A 23,340-nucleotide genomic window follows, 5' to 3' on the forward strand; every position below is an offset into this window, starting at 1 on the left:
AAAAAATATTTGTCTAGAATATCAAACTAGCTACTTCCTCCAGACAAGATTATTCTCTCTATGGCCCACCCACCATAACCCAGACCCAGTCCCTGAGACAGCGAAGTAGTTCAGGATGGTCTGAGTTTCTTTTCTCCCTATGGTACCTTCAATTTCAGAAATGCGCTTTTCGGTTTCTTTCTCCATCACCTTCTGCTGAAACCGAATTTTTGCCACTTGTGCAATCTTCTCTGCTTCTATAATTATATACAAAACAAGATGCCTTCAAAAACATTTCTCTAGTTCCGGAGCTACTTAGAAAACAGCAGCACATAGCTTACATTTAATTATATAACACTTAATAGCCTAATTGTTCACTGTTTTATCTATCCAAACTATAAACAACTCATGGGAAAAAAGGAAATTTATTTCCTACTTCACTGTTTTATTTTGACAGTGTTTGTTTTGTGGGAAGGAGGAATATAAAAGGTAACAGTTTCAGTCCTTCATGGGATTACATGGCAGTGATCCACAAGTTAATGAGGAAAACAAGATACTTCATGAAAGTACTCAAAACAAAAACAGAGCAACACAAGTGTATGGCAACAAAGGACATTTATATATTGTGGCAGGAGAAAGAAAGAATATGGAAGATAAGCCAAGGAAGGTCTTCTAGAAGAAATCTTAAAGAAAATAATACATAGAACTTAAGAGGACCTGGCAGAAAGTGTAATGAAAACAAGAAGAAACAAATTAGCAAGTCACAGTGAAGAGGTGATAAAAGAGCCAGCTGACAAGAGAAGATAACAAAAAGACTACAGAGAGGGCTAAAAGAACCCTGCTCGGAGTGAAAGGCTAAGGAATTTAGCTTTAATATACACTCAAGATCAATTGTTAAGTAACTATCAGGGAAATGATGTGATGAAGGGTTACCAGAGGAGTATTCTGACTGCTATAGACATAAAAGAGAAAAAGCAGGGTAATTCATCTGAGCATGTGAAAATGTGTTGGGAGTGAACAAGGTAGCTGCAGCGGGCAATTACAGGCAGGGAAAACAAAACATCCTAAGGAACTCTCGGGTCTAACCGAAGGATCCAGAACCAGGGAAGAAAGACTCTAATTTTACACTTTCAGTATAACCACTACAATTCTTAAAGGACATTCTCAATTCTCCTTTTCAGACAAAGAAGTTGAGTATTTTAACATATTTTCTCTTTGGCCTCTGGAGGAAGTGCATAATGGAAAGAACACTTTGAAGTGGTTTCTTCTTTCCAAAAGGTAGGATCCTTTACGAACTACTCCAGGGCATACTTCCCTATATCCCCATCAACATTAAATCAATCTATCATCATACCATCCTAAAACAGACTACTATGTTCAGCTGGGCTAAAAACTTAGCAATAAGCAGAGACTCGATAAAATTCAAATAAAAGGTGAGGAATCTAGAGCCTGCAGCTAGAACCCAGAGAATGGTGTCTTAACATGGGAAAATGATGCAGTAATCCCATTTCACACTATTCTCTGACATATGGGCATAAACTAACAAACAGCATGACCAGACCTCTAGTTAAGAAAACTGGTGGAGCAGGCTAACGAGAAACCCTTCAGCTATCAACATCTTAAAATGCTAGATAAAACAGAACAAAATTGTTTCCTAATGTGTAACTGAGCTCTTCAAGAGACACAAGTAGAGAGAGCTGGAGCCTGTATGACAGCAGCCCTGGGAGTGGATATCAGACAAGAGGGAGGGCCTTGGGTTACTGCCCATGCAGGGCTGGGAGAGGACGTCTTGAGATGGTAGAACTGAAATCCCCATATAAAACCCAAGACCTTCTAAAGGGCTCCAACTCCAGTGAAACCAAAATGCTCTACCTTTTGGCTCAGTGACATATCATAGTGAAATTAGAGACAACCCCAAGACAGAAAATTCTTAAAAGTGAGGGCAAGAGGCCAAAAATACCCAAAATGTTACTGCCAAAGTGACATAGAAAAGGAAGCTGAGTTGGGCTTAGAACTACAGGTTAAATTACCATTCAAGAATGAAGTAAAACTATTTCAGACCAAGGAAGATTGAGTAAGTTTTCCACTTCTCAGCCTTCACTGAAAAAAAGCTAGCAGGAAAAAAGAAATGAATTGCCAGAAGCAATGGAGAGTAAAAAAATTACACATTTAAATAAAAATAAAATATTGTACTCTAAGAATTGGTGATAATAATGGGGAAATGAAAAAAACACAAACTAAAATATCAGGCAACAATAATATGTAAAACTGGAGGACAGTGATAAGAGCTAAAGCATCCTAAGGTATTATACAAGAAGAGTATGAAAAGAATGATTAAATTTAAAGTCTCTCAAGTCAGGTATGCTTGTAGCATTTTACAGGCAATGCCTAATTATACATTCAAGGAATAGAATATAAAACTTCCAATCAAGTCAAAGGAGGAAAAGAATAAAGAAAAGATAATCAATTCAATATTAGTCAAAAAAGGGGGGAAAGGAAGCATGGTAAATGGCACAAAATTAAATGATAAAAACAAGTCCAAATATAGCAGTAACCACAATAAATATAAAAAGACTAAACTCACCAGTTAAAAGACAGATTCTCACATTGGATAAGATAACAAAATCCAGCTATATGCTGTTTACAAGAGACACACCTAAAACATAATGACATAGAAAAGTTGAAAGTAAAAGGATGTGAAAATATACATCAAGAAAACAACTAACCAAGAAAAATCTGTCATAGCTATATCATCATCAGACAAAATAGACCTTAAGCCAACAAGCATGTCTGGCTATAAAAGAGGGTTATTACATAACAGCGCCAATTCTCCAGAGATGTAATAATGCAATTCTGAAACTGAACACTTTTAAAGATATAGCCCTAGATTACATAAAGAAAAAGTTACAAGTCAACAAATTCATGGTCATAGTGGGAGATTTTAACACACCATCTCAGTAACTGATAGCTCAAGAAGACAAAAACTAGAAGAGTACACAAGATGCGTACTTCAAGAGTACACAAGAACAATACAATTCATAACCCTGACATAATGAATATAAAGAGAACCTGCATCCAACAAATAGTGAATACATTCAATCTCTTCGAGCACACATAGAACATTTACCAAAAAAGGACCATGTACTTGATAGTCCACAAAACAAACTTCAACAAATACTTAAGAATCCATATAAGAGGTCATATTTTCTGATTACAATGCAGAAATTAACAATAAAAAAATAGCCCCCTGAGAATCCACTCAATTAGAAATTGAAAATATACTATTAATAATTCATGAGTCAAAGCAGAAATAATGGAAATTAAAAACAAAACAAAAACCAAACACAAATAAATTAAATTACATTCAAAACTGGTGAGATGCACGCACCTAAAAGCAGAACTTGGAAGAAAATGTCTAAATTTTACACTTTTCCATTAGAAAACATTAAAAACTAAAGAATTAAGTCAGTCAAGAAATTAGAAAAGAACCAATATGTAAACTCTAGGTAGAAAATTTAAAAGTGTAAAATAATAATTTAAAAAGAAAGTGACAAAAGAATCAACCAAATCAACATTTCGTTCTCTGAAAAGATGAAAAAAACCAATCTCTGATCCAGCAAAACAGAAGGCACAAATAAACAATATCAGGAATGAAAAGGGGCACACAGATTTAATAGAGGGTTTATTTTTAAAAAATCATGAGAACTTTACAAACAAATTTATGCCCTCAAATTTGAAACAGCAGGTGAAAACATAACTACCAAAACTGACTTAAAAAACAAACACCTTACACAATACAGAAATTAAATCTGTAGATTAAATGTTGCCATAAAAATCAAATAAGCATACAAAAAAGCACAAACTCCACTTTACCAAGATGGTTTTTATAACTGAGTTCCAGCAAATCTACAAAGAGAAGATAATTTATATCTTATACAAAATGCTCAGAACATGGAAAAAAGAAGAAATGCCCTCTAACTCATCTTGAGGCTAGTGTAACCAGGATACACCAGACAAAGAAAAACAAACAACATGCCCCAAAAACCTAAGAGTAAGAAAATAAGAAAAAAAAAAGCAGCTGACCATTTATGAAAATAAAAGTAAAAAAATAAGAGAAATTAAAGCAAGTCATATAAAATGTATTAGGGTAAATTAACCTCCTAATTTATGAGCAAATGAATTTATCCCATGAAGACAAAATAACTTTTAAGAGAAAAATCTATTAATATAATCATCGTATTAACTGCTTTAAAAAGAAAAACTATATGGTCATCTTAACAGATTTAGAAAAAAAAATTGTACCAGTTTTAGCAGTCATTCACGATAAAAACCCTTGGCAAGCAAGAAACACAAGGAAAACTTCATCAACCCGATAAAAGTTAAGTATAGCAAACATCACTGAGACTGTGTTTTTAAAGTTAGAACAAGACAAGAATGCCTGTTTACCATCTTTCTTTTCAGCACTGGAAGTCATAGCCTAAAGCAGTTAAGATAAGAACTAAACAGTGCAGAGTACAGCAAAAAAACCAGAACTGTCCTGATCTGAAGACAGTATGATTACTTGAGAATTCCAAGAGAATATTACAAACAACAGCATTTTCAGGAAGACTGCTAAGTAAAAAATCAACAGCATACCTACAAAAGTAAAAAGCAGTTCAAAAATGTGTCTTGCAAAAAGAGCCTACCTGTACTAGCAAAATATTTGAGGAATATATAGAAATAAGTCTCTAACAAAGAGGGTTTAGGAACTATGAGAAGAAGATTATGATACCTTTTTCTGAAAGGTCATTCTTTCATTTTTCACTCTCATAAATGGAGAAATGCAATATATTTATAAAATTCAATATCATAAACATTATAATTCTCTTCAAATTGATATACCATATACAAGTAATGTGACTACAATAAAAACTCAACAGTATTTTATTGAACTTGAACCATTTCTAAAATTTATATGGAGGAATTAGGGCTTAGAATAGTCCAATACAATTTTAGAAATAGGAATGGTCAAGAGGAATAGTGAAGAAGAAACAAAACTTGCTCTACCAGATAGCAAGACTTAAAATAAAAGCTATAGTAATTAAAGCAAGGTATTACTGGAAAACAAAAGACAAAGAAATGGAAAGAAAACAGAAACCCAAGCAACAAAACAAATTATATATAGGATTTTAATATATGTCAGATGTGGCATTAGAAATAAAGGGAATAAGGAACTACTCAATTGTCTAAGATAGTTTGCCATTTGGAAAAAGTTACATGGATTAGATTTGACAGTGCCTGAAGAACTATGGACAGAGGTTTGTGGCATTGTACAGGAGGCAATGATCAAGACCATCCCTAAGAAAAAGAAATGCAAGGACAAATGGTTGTCTGAGGAGGCCTTACAAATAGCTGAGAAAAGAAGTTAAAGGCAAAGGAGAAAATGAAAGATACACCCATTTGAATGCAGAGTTTCAAAGAATAGCAGGGAGAGATAAGAAAGCCTTCCTCAGTGATCAATGCAAAGAAACAGAGGAAAACAATAGGATGAAAAAGACTAGAGATCTCTTCAAGAAAATTAGAGATACCAAGAGAACATTTCATGCAAAGATGGGCACAATAAAGGACAGAAATGGTATGGACCTAACAGAAGCAGAAGATATTAAGAAGAGGTGACAAGAATACACGGAACAACTATACAAAAAAGATCTTCATGACCCAGATAATCAAGATGGTGTGACCACTCACCTAGGGCCACACTTCCTGGAGTCTGAAGTCAAGTGGGCCTTAGGGAAGCATCATTACGAACAAAGCTAGTGGAGGTGATGGAATTTCAGTTGAACTATTTCAAATCCTAAAAGATGATGCTGTTAAAGTGCTGCACTCAATATGCCAACAAATTTGGAAAACTCAGCAGTGGCCATAGGACTGGAAAAGGTCAGTTTTCATTCCAATCCCAAAGAAAGGCAATGCCAAAGAATGTTCAAACTACTGCACAATTACATTCATCTCACATGCTGGCAAAGTAATGCTCAAAATTCTCCAAGCTAGGCTTCAACAGTACATGAACCAAGAGCTTCCATGTTCAAGCTGGATTTAGAAAAGGCAGAAGAACCAGAGATCAAACTGCCAACATCTGCTGGATCATCAAAAAAGCAAGAGTTCCAGAAAAACATATACTTCTGCTTTATTGACTAAGCTAGAGCCTTTGACTGTGTGGATCACAACAAACTGTGGAAAAAGCGATAGGACTACCAGACCACCTACCTGCCTCCTGAAAAATCTATATGCAGGTCAAGAAGCAACAGTTAGAAACGGGCATGGAATGACAAACTGGTTCCAAATTGGGAAAGGAGAACATCAAGGCTGTATATTGTCACCCTGCTTATTTGACTTACATGCAAAGTACATCACGCAAAATTCTGGGCTTGGATGAAGCACAAGCTGGAATCAATATTGTCAGGAGAAATATCAATAACCTCACATATGCAGATGACACCACCCTTATGGCAGAAAGCAAAGAGGAACTGAAGAGCCTCTTGATGAAAGTGAAAGAGGAGAGTGAAAAAGTTGGCTTAAAACTCAACATTCAAAAAACTAAGATCATGGCATCTGGTCCCATCACTTCATGGCAAATAGATGGGGAAACAGTGCAAACAGTGACAGACTTTATTTTCTTGGGCTCCAAAATCACTGTAGATGATGACTGCAGCCATGAAATTAAAAGACAGCTTGCTCCTTGGAAGGAAAGTTATGACCAACCTAGACAACATATTAAAAAGCGGAGACATTACTTTGCCAACAAACGTCTGTCTACTCAAAGCTATGGTTTTTCCAGTAGTAATGTATGGATGTAAGAGTTGGACCATAAAGAAAGCTGAGAGCCAAAGAATTGACACTTTTGAACTATGGTGTTGGAGAAGACACTTGAGAGTCCCTTGGACTCCAAGGAGATCAAACCAGTCAATTCTAAAGGAAATCAGTCCTGAATATTTATTGGAAGGGCTGATGCTGAAGCTCCAATACTTCAGCCACCTGATGTGAAGAACTGACTCCTGAGAAAAGATCCTGATGCAGGGAAAGAGTGAAAGCAGGAGGAGAAGGGGACGACAGAGGATGAGATGGTTGGATGGCATCACTGACTCGATGGACATGAGTTTGTCAGTCTCTGGGAGCTGGTGATGGACAGGGAAGCCTCTCTTGCTGCAGGTCATTGGGTTGCAAAGGGGCAGACTCACTGAGCGACTGAACTGAACTGAATTTCTATATCACACTAAACATTAAAATAAATTTCAGATGAGCTCAAGATCTAAATATGAGAAGAAAAACTTTATAACTTTTAGAATAAAATTATTATTTTGGGGTTGGGAGAGAATTCTTAAACAAGATAGGAAAAGCACAAACTGGAAAGGAAAAGATTGATGAATCTGATTACATGAAAATCAAATATATACGTATGTCAAAGACATCATAAAGTTCAAAGACATGCCATAAATTGAGAGAAGATATCTGCAATGTATAAACCTGGGAAGGGATTAGTATCTAGAAGATATAAAGAATTTTTACAAATCAGTTTTTAAAAGTAATCAAATAATGGCCAAAGACATTAACAGGCAATTTACACATCAAAAAAAGGAAAACTTGAATGTCCCATAAACAATACTCAACTTCACCAGTAACTGGAGAAACTCGTCAAAACTGTGTGGTTTCATGTCCATCATCAAAATGGCATAAATTTTAAAAAAATCTGATAACTCCATGGGTAGAAGAGGATGTGAGGAAATTAGAACTGAATAAGGCAGCAAAGAAATGGAAACTCAAACACTGCTGAAGAAAGGGTAAAATGGAGGAGTCACTTTGAAGAGCAACTTGGAAGTGTTTTTGTAACTTGAAGATGTGTGTACCCTATGACTTGAATTCTACTTCGAGATACATATTCTAGTGCAGTGCTTCTCAAACCAGCTGTGGGAAAGAATTTTTTTTGTATTTTAATATTTAATAAAATATAATAGACAGGGCACTGACCCACATCACATGTTAAGTAGCACTTCTCTAGAAAAACTCTTGTATGTGTGCACCGAGAGATGTGGATAAGGGTACTACTGCAGAACAGTCTGTAATAAGGAAAAACCAGAAACTAGCTCTTCATTAGTAATCCATCAAATGAGAATCACTCACAAAATGAAATGTATACACAGCAATTAAAAAAGAAACTAGATCTATATGTATCAATATGAATAAAACTCAGTGTTAGAAAAAAAAAAGTTGTAAATAAAAGGTGAGGTTTGATACCACTTCTGTAGTAAAACAATTCTGTGAATTGTTACATACTTAAAGTAACATGGACAGAAAAGATTTAAGTCAACTTCAGAACAGAAGCTACTGAGAAGACAGGTCAAGAAATAAGACCAGGGATGGGTATGAAGGGAGGCTTCAAATAGATATATAAACATTTTCCTAAAAGAAAATGCAATCTGAAAGAAATATGGCAAAATGGTAAGGCTTCATTATATTGTTCTCTGTATGTTCCTACATATTTGAAATATTTTAATATAAAATAAACTTTCAGCAAACCAAGGAAGAAACAAGTAAGAACCTAAGGCAGCAGTTGACTAACAGTATGCTAGGGTTTTAGGGAAGCCCCTGTGACTTAAAATTAGCTATAAGCAATCCTGCTGTACTTTCAAAGATGGCAATATCTATCCATGCAGATAAAACTAGGTTGTATGTCAACAATAAGGATGCATACTATAATCCTGAGCTTTGGCAAAAAACCCTCCCTTATTCTGAATCTGTGTACACAAAACCCCTATCCCACCAGAGGCTAGAACTGTTCCCAAACCCTATCCACTGCCGCTGTCCTCGAAAGACAACAGAGGGGGTCAACAACAGAGTGGAAAGCCAAAGCACTTCATCAAGTATTGGCCTCATCTACATTTAAAGGCTTTAGGACATCTGAACATACAAAGGAATTTCCAGGATTCTCCATCATGTATGATGCAATCTTATTTGAGTCCCATCAATATCCAACATGAGGCTGATAAAGAACATGACAAACTCACAGCACATGTACTTAAAGACTTCCATTTCAGAAAGAAATCCAAGTACCTATAACAGCCTTTTTCCTCTCTGTCTCAGCTTCTTTCTCCACAACCTTTTGTTTCTGTGCAGCTATTAGAAGTTTCGTCTTCTCAGCCTCCCTGTGGGAAAAAAAATTACAAAAAATTAGAAATGATCTATAGTCATAGATAGTAATTCTGACACTACAGTGGTTCAGAGCATCATTTTCAATAAGAATTTTCTGACTCGCTAAAGTAGGCAAGAGAAGTGTTATTCTATTTTACTGATAATAAGTCTGAGGTTGAAAGGTTAAATGATTTGTCCGAAGTCAGCCAGAAACAGGAATCAAGTTTAATATATTTCAGTCTGACATGTTCAGTTGCTCAGTCATGCCCAACTCTTTCTGACTTCATGGACTGTAGCCTGCTAGACTCCTCTGTCCATGAAATTATTCTGGCAAGATTACTAGAGTGGGTTGCCATTTCCTACTCCAGGGGATCTTCCCAACTCAGGTACTGAATCCATGCTTCCTTTGTCTCCTGCAATGGCAGGCAGACTCTACCACTGAACCACCTGGGAAGCCCTTAAGCTGACCTTTTCCACTAACTGTATCAAGAAAAGGCCTGTGATCTGGAAGTGTCTGAAGTATAGATATGCTTCCTTTGCTGTTAGGCCTCCAGCTAAACTGGACCAACTAGCAAAAGGCACTAACCTCTGGGAAGGTGCAGCCCCTCGGAGAGTGGTTTGGCAAGCAGAAGGGGGCTGGATTTCAGGCCCTCTTCCAGCAGACACTCTCATGGAGTGTCCCTGTTTGTTGTACAGAAGATAAAACCAGATGGCCGTTCTTAATTAGGTGGTGAACTGGGGCTCAATGTACAAAAGAACATTCTAAGAATTTGAGCTTCCTAATAATGGAAATAGGTGGCCCATCACTAAGCATGGACAAATGGCTACTGGGGGACCACACGGAATGTAGGGTATTAAAAAAAAGATATGTATTAGGAGGGATGTTAGACTGCATTATTCCAAGATAGCCTTTAACTGTGGAATTCCAACAGTCTTAAAACTCAGGAAAGATCCAGAATCCAGACACTCCAATAGTTTCCCCAAACATCACTCTCCCCAACCTCTCTCCTTTCCTCCTATTAGCTATAAAAGATATAAAATGACATTCTGGATACTACGAGTTATTTGAGGGCAGAGAACACATAGTATCCATCTTTCCATCACCAGAAACTATTTAAAGTCTAAGACATCCTGAGCCTTCAAGAAATTTTTTTCTTCTATAAATGGATCAGACCCATGATCTACTCAGTCTAGCACTCTGTGCTTTATAGTTTTAAAACAGTTCTTTATCTACAATAAAAAAGGAAAAACAAAATTATGCATAATAGAAGGTATAGACTTGGGAACAATAAGGACTCAGAAGTATATCACTCTATAAAGTATTATTATTACTTTTTGGACGCCCTGTATTTATACATCTTTTGTATTCTTGACTTTTGCAAAGTTAGTTTTCTAGCATTTCATATTTTGCCTCTTAACATATCTTCCAAGTTTCCTAAAGACTTTTAGGAAGACAGAGTAATAATACTTTAGTTTCCAAGACTTCAGTTTCTTCTTTTCAGTACCTGTCATGATACCCATTGTCAGAATCTGGCTTTCTGGGCTGTGGACACATAAGCCCTTACATGGTTATATATACTGGGGAAATTCAGATTCTGAAGGCTGACTTTTCTGTATCAAGGACTGTATCTCTCAGAAGTGTTCGACTTTACTAGTTAAACATCCAGTATACAACCCCACACGTGACTGCACACACACAAAAACATTTTGACTACAATAGGTAGTCCTTTAAAAGGAATCTTCTAAAGCTCTCAGAAACTAACTTCATGTCAAGCAAGTAACTTCTTCATTCCCAGTCAGCTCTGGACACATAAAAGAGAAAACTACCAGGAGTCAAGGCAAGCAAAGCTTCCCCAAAGGCAAATTATAAAGATCAGATCTAATTTTAGATACACAATCACATACAATGGAAAAGCAAACTTGATACCAATGTGTTTATTCTTACCATTTATAACACAGTAACAAAATACAGGCACTCTCTTCAACCTTAACAACTAGGACTCTTTCTCTCCTCTATTAATATTTAATTCAAGCTATTATTCACATCCAAATTACAGCTCCTTAGGCTTTCAACAACAGTTTTACAGCAAACTGCATCTTGAGCCACTGAAGCTGCTCCTGAAATGTCCATATATAAAGAGAAAACTAATAAAGGTCTAGTGGGAACTAAGACACCAGAATAAATAGTATTATTAGAATTAAAGTATGGAAGATATAGACATATACCCTTCCCCAGTGTAATTATCTCAAACATAACTTTTTTCCTCTAGACAGGTAAGATAAATATGTAGACAACCCAAAATAAAAATATTGAGATCCCATGCATATTACTCACATTAACTCAAAATTTCTTCTTATGGCTTCTGGGATTTTGGGTTTTGTAACACGCACAGCCTAAAAAATAAAAGTGAAAAAGCCAAAGAATGTTTGAAAAATAAATCTTTAAATCTTGTACAAAAGAGTGCCTCAAATGAGACTAATATTAAAGAGCTATGACATAGCTGCCTACAAACACACGTAGGGATCCAGTAGAAAATATATTTTTTCCTGCCACCACACCAAAGTCAAAGATAAACTGCTTCTTGTTTCCTTTAAAAAATGCTTGGCTAATGGATTTCCTCTATCCATTGAGGAAATAAATTTTTGGAGAAACGATTCTTCCTTAAAAGATCTTTCACAAAGCTCTTAAATGGAATACTTTTGTTTCATTTCAAACCTGAAAGTCAAAGAAACAGAAGAAAGGCAAAATTTCAAGATTTAAACTGTAAAGTAGGAAATAGTCAAAAACAAAAACAAACCCTCATGGGTATACGCAACTTAATATAGTGGACAGTAAATGAATATATCACTTCCTAAACCTGTAGTCATTCAGTATTTATTACAAATAAATAGCCCAACACTGAGGAAAAACATACACCAATTAATAATTAACAAACACCAATTAGCAGGTTACATTCTTTCTCCCTAGAATCTTGTTTAGAACAAAGTCTACGTGTCTCTGCAAACATTTTTTATTACACAGATTCCCTAATCATAGTGTACCTTGGCATAATTATCTATGAAACAGGATAATTTTGGGGTGCAAGAGCCAGGTACAAAAGCCCCTGTGTGTTCCCTGTTTCTTTTTTGTAGAAAAGGGCTTTAGTCTCCTGGGCCTTTCCTGAGGTCAAAAGAACAAACTAAAGCAGTCAAGAAACAATAATTTATAAAACAGGGTTAAGGGATATATCTAACAACCTGATGCATGTCTCTGACTCATTCTGCAGGAACTAAGGCCTTCACCCAGGTGGAGGACGGTGACTACACGCTAAGCATGAGCACACAGACCCCAGACTGGTTGGCACAAGAAGACTGATGATTAATATTTCTGGAATATTAACCAGAACAAAGTCATGCCTCCTACAACCCTCACTTCAAATGCTGCCTTTAAAAACTTCCCTTAAAGCTATTAAGGAGTTTGGGTCCTCTGAGCATCAGTTGCCCACTCTCCTTGCTGGATCCTGCAAATAAACTTCTACTTTGGTGCAAACAACTGTCAAGAGTTTGGCTTTCTGTGCTGTGGACACACAAGCGTTTACACGGTTACATCTATGTGGGAAATCCAGGTTCTGAGGCTGATTTTTCTGTATTAAGGACCTGACCTCTCAGAACTGTTTGATTTTACTAGCTAAACATTCTGTACCACCCTCCACATGACTGCACGCGCGCGCGCACACACGCACACACACAACACCTTGCTGATCTGAAGGAACTTTTAATTTCCCTCTGAAAATTGGTTGAACTTTTAAGCAACAAGGCTTTTAGGCACGAAGACTTCATTTAGGGCTTTTGAAAGAAAGCTTTTAAAACTTTTAAGCAACACAGCCTACCCTCCATAAAAAACCTAGATCTGTGCATAACTGAAGATTATCATAACTAAATATAAGAATTAGAGTGAAATGGAAAAAGCAGCTGGGGACCGTGGTTAAAAAAAACCTCAATTTTCATGCTGAAGATTGTAGCATGTGAGGTTATGAAGAAGAACTCAAGGACATATCCAGAAGACAAAGAAAAATTCAGAACCAGAATTGGTAACAGATGCCTGATTTCCCTATGTGAGTACCAGAAAGACAGGTGACCTCCAATATGATTCAGAGGGAAGCAATGGCCACTTGTTTTCCTAGTCTTAGAAAGTAGCATGAAATAGAACTGTCTTCTGAAGACTTCTATCTTGCTGTGTGAGGCTGAAGAATATACTACACACTTGTCAATCTTGGGAAATCTCATAATTTTCAAATATGTGAAACATAAGCACCTATTGACATAGAGACCATGAATAATTTGCTTCATAAAGAGATTTAAGAAATAAAATGTACCCCAAAACAATGGTCAAATACACAAACACACACAGTGAATGAAGAAAGGGAAAAAGGCTGGTGAAATGAGCGTGGCTGTTGAAACTGAACCCTGGGTCATAAGCACATACTTTAAACCAAAAGCCAGCATATAATATAATCACTGCCTTAAACAGCATAGGAAAAAAAAAAATCAAGAATTTTTTCACCACTTCAATTTGCCACAGTAGTTGTTAAAGAAGGAAAAATGCAGGGCTTCCCTAGTGGCTCAGTGGTGAAGAATCTGCCTGACGATGCAGGAGACACAGGTTCGATCCCTTGGGACTATTTCACATGTCACAGAGCAACTAAGCCGGTGAGCCACAACTCCTGAGCCCACATGCTGCAGCGCTGAAGCCTGCGTGCTCTAGAGCCCTTAATCCCAACAAGACAAGCCATGGCAACAAGAAGCCTGTGCACTGCAACTAGAGAGAAGCCCCTGCTTACCACAGCTAGAGAAAGGCCCTCATAGCAACGAAGACCTAGCAAAGTAAAACAAATGAAATTTCTAAAGAAAAGAAAAAAAAAATGGGGTACAAATACAGAGAAGGGAAAAATTAAAACACTGAGTGTTACAGAGAAGGTTCACTCAACAAGTATTAATTGGGTGCCTAGTCGAACCAAGTACTGTTTGTTTCAACCACTGTGGATACAGCAATAAACAAGGCAAGACTGCGCTCATGGACTTTAAAATTTTAAAAGGACAAAAAGACAGTAAATAACAACAAAAAGCATATAAATAAACAAAAGAATTTCAGATAGTTATCACTGTTATGTGGAAAATTAAAATACTAGATTGGGAGGAAAGTCAACATTTTTATTTTGGCATAATTACATAGCTAAAAAAATTCTAGAGAAATTCATAAAGTTTTCATTAAGTAAAATAAATAGCTCCAGAGACCTATTGTACAACATTGTACCTACAGTCAATAAAATGTACACTTAAAATTCTTTTTGTACACTTAAAATTTAAGAGGGTAGATCTCAAGTATTTTTACCACACACACACAGAAATCTAAGGAAATTAACTGAAAAAATTACTAACGATAGTTTATTCAGAAAAATCTGTAGATATACAATAAAATCATCAAGAATTGTTTGCATTCCTCAATGCTTAAAAATAGACTACATATTTAATAGCATTAAAGTTAATTAAATTTATGAATATTAATTTAACTTGGTATATGGGTTTCTCACCTAAGTCAGAAATTCTAAAAGAAACAAAAATGATAATATACGTAAAGTCATAGACTATATTCCTAATTTTAAAATGTACAAGCCAATTTAGGTACCTGGTATGCCTTGAAAATATCAGTAGTGAAAACTCATCATGTAGAGTTAATTGGACATAAATATCAAAGGCCATTATTTTTGAAAAGACAATACATTTTACCAGAATTTTAAAAGTGACTAAAAAGTTGAATTATCATAACCATGAGGTAACATGTTAAAGATAGGAACACTGAAAAATAGCCTTTAAGTTTTAAAAATGCATTTCAACTATAAGAAGCTATTTTATAACAAGACTAAAGCAACCAAAAAATGGAGATCTTGATCAGTTTAAAAAACTGAATATAAAGTGATTTTTTTTCATTCAACAACTTTTAATAAAAACAACAAATAAATATAGTTAAGTTTAAAAGATCCTTTTTCCTGCCATGCAGTAGACAAGTAAAAGTGAGAAAACAAGATAGGAGACTATTGCAGAAATTCAGGCAAAAGACAGTATTTGGTTTAAGGAGGTGGCAGAGATGTTTTAGATGGATTCAGCACAATCAGCAGGATCCAGGGACTGGATGTTAAGGGCAAGAGGGTTGTCAAAGATGCCTCCCATACATTTAGACTGGCCTGAGGCTAAGAGGGAATCATTTACTAACTAGAAGAAAAAAACAGGAGAGAAGCAAACTGGATGGGAAAAGATGAAAGGCTCAGTAACTAATGGAAGAACAGGAAATAGAAAAAGCAATGGAACAGAACAAAGTCCAAAAAAACGACTTTACCATATAACAAAATTTAGCATACAATACTATCGGTGTTCAAACAAGGAAGACAGAAGGGCATAAATTATTCAATAATTACTGTTGTTAATAATTGGGGGAGGGACTGGAGTTCAACCTCACAACTAAAAATGAATTTCAGATGAATTAAAATTTTAAACCTAAAAATACAACTATAAAAGTAGAGAAAAAATATAATTTCTGATTTTATTTAGATTTTTATATTTTAAAGTTGGTGAAAGGCTCTTAAAAGCATGCTAGCACAGCAAAATGTCATAAAGAAAACAATATTAAAATTACTGCTAAAAATACTAAAATTAAACTTCAGAATTGTCAAGGGGAAAAGTTCAATGGCAAAAAAGAAAGCTAGGAGAAAATGTTTCCTATGCATTTGAGTTGCCATAATTAACATATCAAAAATAGTTTAAGTCAATGAGAAAAACAGATAAAAACCAAAAAATGAGCAAACATACATCCGAGGATATTCAATAATTAACACAAAATACCAGACACATTTTCTCCAAAAGGATTTAGAGACACGTCATCTATTAATTATTTGGGTACAATCACACAATCAAATGTACAGAAAACAACAGCTCATGAACTCTGCTGATGAGTGAGCGCAAGATGCTAAAATTTTTCCGAAATGCAGTTTGGCAATATGTAACAAAAAGTCCCCATACAGGGCATACACTTTGACTCATCAATCCTACAATTGAGAATTTATCCTGTACTTCCCTGGTGGCACAGTGGGAAAGAAACCGCCTGTCAACGCAGGAACACTGGCTGGATCCCTGGTCTGGGAAGATTCCTCATGCTGCAGAGCAATTAGGCCTGTGGGCCACAGCTATTGAGCCTGCGAGCCCTTTAGCCTGTGCTCCACAACGAGAGAAGCCACTGCAATGAGAAGCCCACACACCGCAACAAAGAGCAGTTCTGGCTCACCACAACTTGAGAAAGTCCTTGCAAAGAAATGAAGACCCAGCACAGCTTAGTCATCACAACATGTACATAACAGTAAAAACTGGAAGCCACAGGGATTAAATTAAAATGTTAAAAGTGATGATGTAGCCAATCTTATTTCTGACTTGAAAAGACACTTACATATTGTTGGTGAAAAAAATGGTTAGGGTATGATTCCATTTTAGTCCAACATTAGGGCAAAGAATATGAATAGGCAATTGACAGAAGAGTGCAAATGGACAAAAATTAAATAAAAAGATGTCAACCTCATTAACAACTAATGAAATGCAAATCAAAGAGAGATATTCAATAACTTCACATGTATCCAAGTGTCAAAAATCAGCATGTCTGATTGCTTCACATGTTGACAAGGTTGTGGAGAAACAAGTAGTCACAAATACTCCTAGTGAGACTACTATTCAACATAGTTTTGGAAGTTTTGGCCACAGCAATCAGGGCAGAAAAAGAAGTAAAAGGAATCCAGATAGGAAAAGAAGAAGTGAAACTCTCTCTGTTTGCAGATGACATGATCCTCTACATAGAAAACCCTAAAGACTCTACCAGAAAATTACTAGAGCTAATCAATGAATACAGTAAAGTTGCAGGATATAAAATTAACACACAGAAATCTCTTGCATTCCTATACACTAACAATGAGAAAACAGAGAGATTAAGGAAACAATACCATTCACCATTGCAACAAAAAGAATAAAATACTTAGGAGTATATCTACCTAAAGAAACAAAAGACCTATCCATAGAAAACTATAAAACACTGATGAAAGAAATCAAAGAGGACACAAACAGATGGAGAAATATACCGTGTTCGTGGATTGGAAGAATCAATATTGTCAAAATGGCTATACTACCCAAAGCAATCTATAGATTCAATGCAATCCCTATCAAACTACCAACGGTATTTTTCACAGAATTAGAACAAATAATTTCACAATTTGTATGGAAATACAAAAAACCTCGAATAGCCAAAGTAATCCTGAGAAAGAAGAATGGAACTGGAGGAATCAATCTGCCTGACTTCAGACTATACTACAAAGCCACAGTCATCAAGACAGTATGGTACTGGCACAAAGACAGAAATATAGATCAATGGAACAGAATAGAAAGCCCAGAGATAAATTCACGAACCTATGGTCACCTTATCTTCGACAAAGGAGGCAAGGATATACAATGGAAAAAAGATAACCTCTTTAACAAGTGGTGCTGGGAAAACTGGTCAACCACCTGTAAAAGAATGAAACTAGAACACTTTCTAACATCATACACAAAAATAAACTCAAAATGGATTAAAGATCTAAATGTAAGACCAGAAACTATCAAACTCCTAGAGGAGAACATAGGCAAAACACTCTCCGACGTAAATCACAGCAGGATCCTCTATGACCCACATCCCAGAATTTTAAAAATAAAAGAAAAAATAAACAAATGGGACCTAATGAAACTTAAAAGCTTTTGCACAATAAAGGAAACTATAAGCAAGGTGAAAAGACAGCCCTCAGATTGGGAGAAAATAATAGCAAATGAAGCAACAGACAAAGGATTAATCTCAAAAATATACAAGCAACTCCGGCAGCTCAATTTCAGAAAAATAAATGACCCAATCAAAAAATGGGCCAAAGAACTCAACAGACATTTCTCCAAAGAAGACATGCAGATGGCTAACAAACACATGAAAAGATGCTCAACATCACTCATTATCAGAGAAATGCAAATCAAAACCACAATGAGGTACCATTATACGCCAGTCAGGATGGCTGCTATCCAAAAGTCTACAAGCAATAAATGCTGGAGAGGGTGTGGAGAAAAGGGAACCCTCTTACACTGTTGGTGGGAATGCAAATTAGTACAGCCACTATGGAAAACAGTGTGAAGATTTCTTAAAAAGCTGGAAATAGAACTGCCATATGACCCAGCAATCCCACTTCTGGGCATACACACCAAGGAAACCAGATCTGAAAGAGACACGTGCACCCCAATGTTCATCGCAGCACTGTTTATAATAGCCAGGACATGGAAGCAACCCAGATGCCCATCAGCAGACGAATGGATGAGGAAGCTGTGGTACATATACACCATGGAATATTACTCAGCCATTAAAAAGAATTCATTTGAATCAGTTCTAATGCGATGGATGAAACTGGAGCCCATTATACAGAGAGAAGTAAGCCAGAAAGATAAAGACCATTACAGTATACTAACACATATATATGGAATTTAGAAAGATGGCAACAATAACCCTATATGCAAAACAGAAAAAGAGACTCAGATGTATAGAACAGACTTGTGGACTCTGGGAGAAGGCGAGGGTGGGATGTTTCAAGAGAACAGCATTGAAACATGTATATTATCTAGGGTGAAACAGATCACCAGCCCAGGTTGGATGCATGAGACAAGTGCTCGGGCCTGGTGCACTGGGAAGACCCAGAGGAATCGGGTGGAGAGGGAGGTGGGAGGGGGGACTGGGATGGGGAATACATGTAAATCCATGGCTAATTCATTTCAATGTATGACAAAAACTACTGTAATGATGTAAAATAATTAGCCTCCAACTAATAAAAATAAATGGGGAAAAAAAAAAAATACTCCTGGTGAGAATGTAGATTTATACAGCCACTTTGAAAGATAAACTGTACATACAAGGAGATGTGTCAGGAATATTCACTACACTATTGTTTATTAAAGGCAAATTGGAAACAATAGGGAAATACTTATGTAATATAAGGCAAGGAACTATACGGGGTTGTAAAGAAGAACGAGCTAGATCTGCAAGTAACAACTTGAACAGAATGTAAGAATCTGTGACATTCACTCTATCTTTAAAATTGAAAAGCTACTGCAGAACAACCAAAAGGGTTTTACAAAGTTATCTCTGGACATTTCAAGAGACCCTGTAACTTGGGCAGCTTCCCCTCAGGCAGCCAGCAGAGATAATGGCACAGCAAGGGGGAGGACAGGGAAATACCCTAGGACTGGTTTATGAGATTGCACCTGATCACTCGGAGTGAATGCACACTTCTCAGAAGCAGTATGATCTAGAAACTGAGGAAGCATATTAGAGAAGTCATATTCACCACTTCTCAGATAACCCAGATCCAGAGTCACTGCCTTCCAATGTTACTGAGCACGACTACAGTAGAAAAGGCATCTTACAGTGACACCCAGCAATAACACCTACCCCACACACTTACATTATACAAACAAGTTTCACAGAATGGTACTTAAAACTTACTACAAGCCATGTGCCCGGGTTTCTTTTCCTATTCAATTCCATTTTATTTAAAGGCTAGTCATAACCCACTAAAACTGATTTTAGAACCTAATAATGGATTTCAACCCACTCTGAAAAAATACTGACCCCAAAAGCAGTTTTTCTCACCCTCTATCTCCCAATGCCTCTGCTAGCATCACACCACCATTAAATTCATGTTACCTTGCTTTCACTTAGGCCATTCCATCCACTGGAAAAACCTGCCTTATTCCTTTCCCCCATGTAAGTCCTATTAATTCTTCCAGACCTATCAAAATTCCCAGCCAGTCATTTCCAGGCAGACTTTCTTGAAATGTTCTTTTAACTTAGAGCAAAAGTCATCCAGTCAATTCATCTGTCAATGAATACTTTGTGATATCTACTTTGTCTGGAATTATTGTTCGAATTTTATACTTGAAATTCTTTTTCATAATCTTACTGATGTCAAGGATCAGTCTTACACTGACTTAACACCATTACTGTAACTTAATAATGCCTCAAACACAGCAGTATACGGATTTTATTTCCTGCATGAACCTCAGCTTATCTGTTCCAAGAGTTCAGAAAAAAATGCTACCCATAACCTAAAGTTAAACCGAGAAAGACAGACTATAATTTACCAAAGCACTTCAGTTAAATAACTGCTTAATAAACAGTCCTATTAAAGGATAATCAAATTCAAAGCTCTCAAAATTCCCAAAGAATTTCCCTAGGAGAAGGGCTTACCTGTATGGTGAGGCCTGGGGCCATGACGTTTAAATCTTTCTGCAGAGCTTGCTTGAGGTTTTCGTCTATTTGATCTGTTTTTGAAGCCAAGAACAAGAGCTCTCACGACACTCAGAAAAACAGTCTTAACACTGTGCTAGCACTAAAACAAAACTAATTATTATTAGATCTAAAGTTTCCATGGTATTCTTTTATAGAGCTTGAGCCATGTCACACACATATGAAAACAAATACATATATATACAAATGAGAAAAAGTGTGAGGAATTATTGGACAAAGAAACTGAGGAAAGACAACAAGTAGCCACTGACGTTTATCCAATAAATGGAGGATCTAGGTTTCTAATGTCTTAATCAGTATTGTGATTTATGTGTGTCTTGATTCTCTAAAAAAACAAATTTCTATCTTTAGTCAATCTTTATTCAAATTCTCAAATAACTAAATTTCATTTCTATGGAACTCAGCTGATTATTTTAGATTTAGAAAGAGAAAGGGAAGGGGAAAGCCTCACGGGAAAGTTCTTAAAGCATACAAGAATAATGATGTCACTTCACTTGACTTTATAATCCACAAATTTTTCTATCCACCTCATCAGTACTTCCCCCATTACTAAATAACCAGTAATGTGACAAATAAGAAAAGGCCAAATTTTCTCAAACACCATTCCAATAGCTCGTAACCAACAACGAGGAATCAACTGATAGATTTCTACATTGATAAAGCATTCCTATATCTGCCTCTTAGAAATTCACTAATAATTCCAGAAGAGAGAAGTAGGCAGCCAATAGCAGCAACGTAACCCCTGGCCAGAACTTTCAGTATCACAAATGAAAATTAACTTGTACATAAAAGAATTAACAAAGCAAGCCTGAAAACTACTATCCTAGAAAGGCCTATTTGCAATTTGGCCTCTGTCTGTCACCTGGGGTTGTGGATTTGGAGAGCATTTCATTTCCACAATCCCCAGAACTGGGAAGAATGACTTCACTGTGCCTAAATTGTTTATTCAAACAATGTATTTTACGCTGAGTATCTACTTTCCTTCTGGAAATCTGGAATATTGGTATTGATACATGCTAGACAGAGGGTAGCTACATGAACAACTTCCAGAAAAAATTCTGGGCAGAAAGTCTCTAAGGAGCTTCTCCAGCAGACAACATCTCACATGTGTTGTCACATTTCAAGGCCGGAGTAATCAAGTGTATCCTGCATGACTCCACTGGAGAAGACTCTTGCAAGATTGTGCCTGATTTTTCTTCAGACTTCCATGTGCCTTTTCCTTTTGCGATTTTGCTCTGTATCTTTTTGCTGTAGTACATCTCAGCTGTGAGTATAATTATATGGAGTCCTGCCAGTCCTCATCAAACGTGGAGGTGAGTCTTGGGAAACTGCAAGACACAGGTTCTAAATTCCCCAAATTATCTTACTAAAATAGCAACAAAACTGGGCTTCCCTGGTAGCTCAGCTGGTAAAGAACCCGCCTGCAATGCAGGGGACCCTGTTTTGATTTCTGGGCCAGGAAGATCCTCTGGAGAAGGGATAGGCTACCCAAAGCAGTATTCTTAGGCTTCCCTGGTGGTTCAGATGGTAAAGAATCTGCTTGCACTGCAGGAAACACAAGTTTGATCCCTGGGTTGGGAAGATCCCCTGGAGGAGGGCATGGCAACCCACTCCAGTATTCTTGTCTGGAGAATCCCATGTACAGAGAAGCCTGGTAGGCTTCATGGGGTCCCATACAGTCGGATGCAACTAAAGAGACTGAGAGCGCACAAGCAAAGCTAGTTTTTAGTAAATTATCATGGCACAAATAGAATATTGTAAGAAATGAATCTTTTTCCAATCTGTACCAAGTTATACACTATACATTTCAGAAAATGGTTATCATTCTTAAAGTATCTTAAGTAACACTTTGCTTAATTTAAGCAATTTTAAGCAAAGAAATTTTAAACTTAAGATAAAGAATATTTTAAACACAACTGCTCTATTATAAATTCAGAAGAAATGCACAAATAACACATTCACAAACAAGTTGAACAAGATTTCTAATTGGTTATTTATATATTTAAAACAAATAAGACTCACCAAACAATTCAATGTAAACTTCCTGAAGTGTATGGGCACTGCAAAACTGGTTCAGTTCATGGTGGATTTTATTGAAGATTAAGGTCTTGTCATAATCTGCAGTGTAGTTCCTCACGATATCGAACACTGGAAGAAAGGTACAATTCATGTTTACCTGTGTATCCTCTAATTCAGCCAAGGTAAAAGTTAGTTATAAAATATACATAAGAAGTGCCAATGAAACAGTGAAAACATGGAACACAACTCCAAGCCTCGATGTGTTTCTTAACATGCTTAGTATTCCACATATTACTGTATTTGCGATTCTAATAAGCAAACTGTGAGTTCCATACTAAGGAGAGTATATATTATCTTGAAGGTAATAAGGAACTGTCAAAGTTTTTGAGCAAGGACATGACACTATCAGACTGTACTTTGGCAGCAGAGTGAAAAACGAACTCTAAGGCACAGAAATCAGAAGCAGAGAAAGTATAAAGAAGCTATGATTGAAAAGCAAAAGTTTAGATGAAGAGAATCTGAACTAATTGAGGAACAGTGGAAATGAAAGAGGGAAGTAAGTAGCTCCAAAAGGCCACTTTCAAAAAGGCAGTTTTCAAAGGTTAGGGGAAAAAAAAAAAGATGCTAGGCTAGAAGGGAAGGAAGCTAACATTTCTGGGCCAGGGTTTTTGTCTAGCAATTTATATACTTCCTTAACACACAATCCCCACAAAAAAATCTAATTTTGCATAATATGAAACTGAGAAACAGAATTTCAGAAATGTGCTAAGGGTATATACTATACCATGCCAGAA

The 23,340-nt window shown here is 36.4% G+C and overlaps 1 protein-coding gene across 2 annotated transcripts in view; it reads right to left on the minus strand.

The window, feature by feature from the left end:
- ERLIN1 (ER lipid raft associated 1) overlaps positions 1 to 23,340 on the minus strand; it is a 39,611-nt gene that overhangs the window by 4,566 nt on the left and 11,705 nt on the right. The window contains exons 5-9 of one of the 2 annotated variants that reach the window (XM_020870589.2): positions 22,550 to 22,675; positions 20,468 to 20,541; positions 11,480 to 11,538; positions 9,067 to 9,158; positions 147 to 236 (exon numbers count right to left, since the gene is read on the minus strand). In XM_020870589.2, the coding sequence (XP_020726248.1) occupies positions 147 to 236; positions 9,067 to 9,158; positions 11,480 to 11,538; positions 20,468 to 20,541; positions 22,550 to 22,675 (441 nt within the window). The remainder of the gene's footprint in view (positions 1 to 146; positions 237 to 9,066; positions 9,159 to 11,479; positions 11,539 to 20,467; positions 20,542 to 22,549; positions 22,676 to 23,340) is intronic. The other variant, XM_070470021.1, reaches the window with a different exon arrangement.

Source organism: Odocoileus virginianus, chromosome 7 (assembly GCF_023699985.2).
Source record: "Odocoileus virginianus isolate 20LAN1187 ecotype Illinois chromosome 7, Ovbor_1.2, whole genome shotgun sequence".
NCBI lineage: Eukaryota > Metazoa > Chordata > Mammalia > Artiodactyla > Cervidae > Odocoileus > Odocoileus virginianus.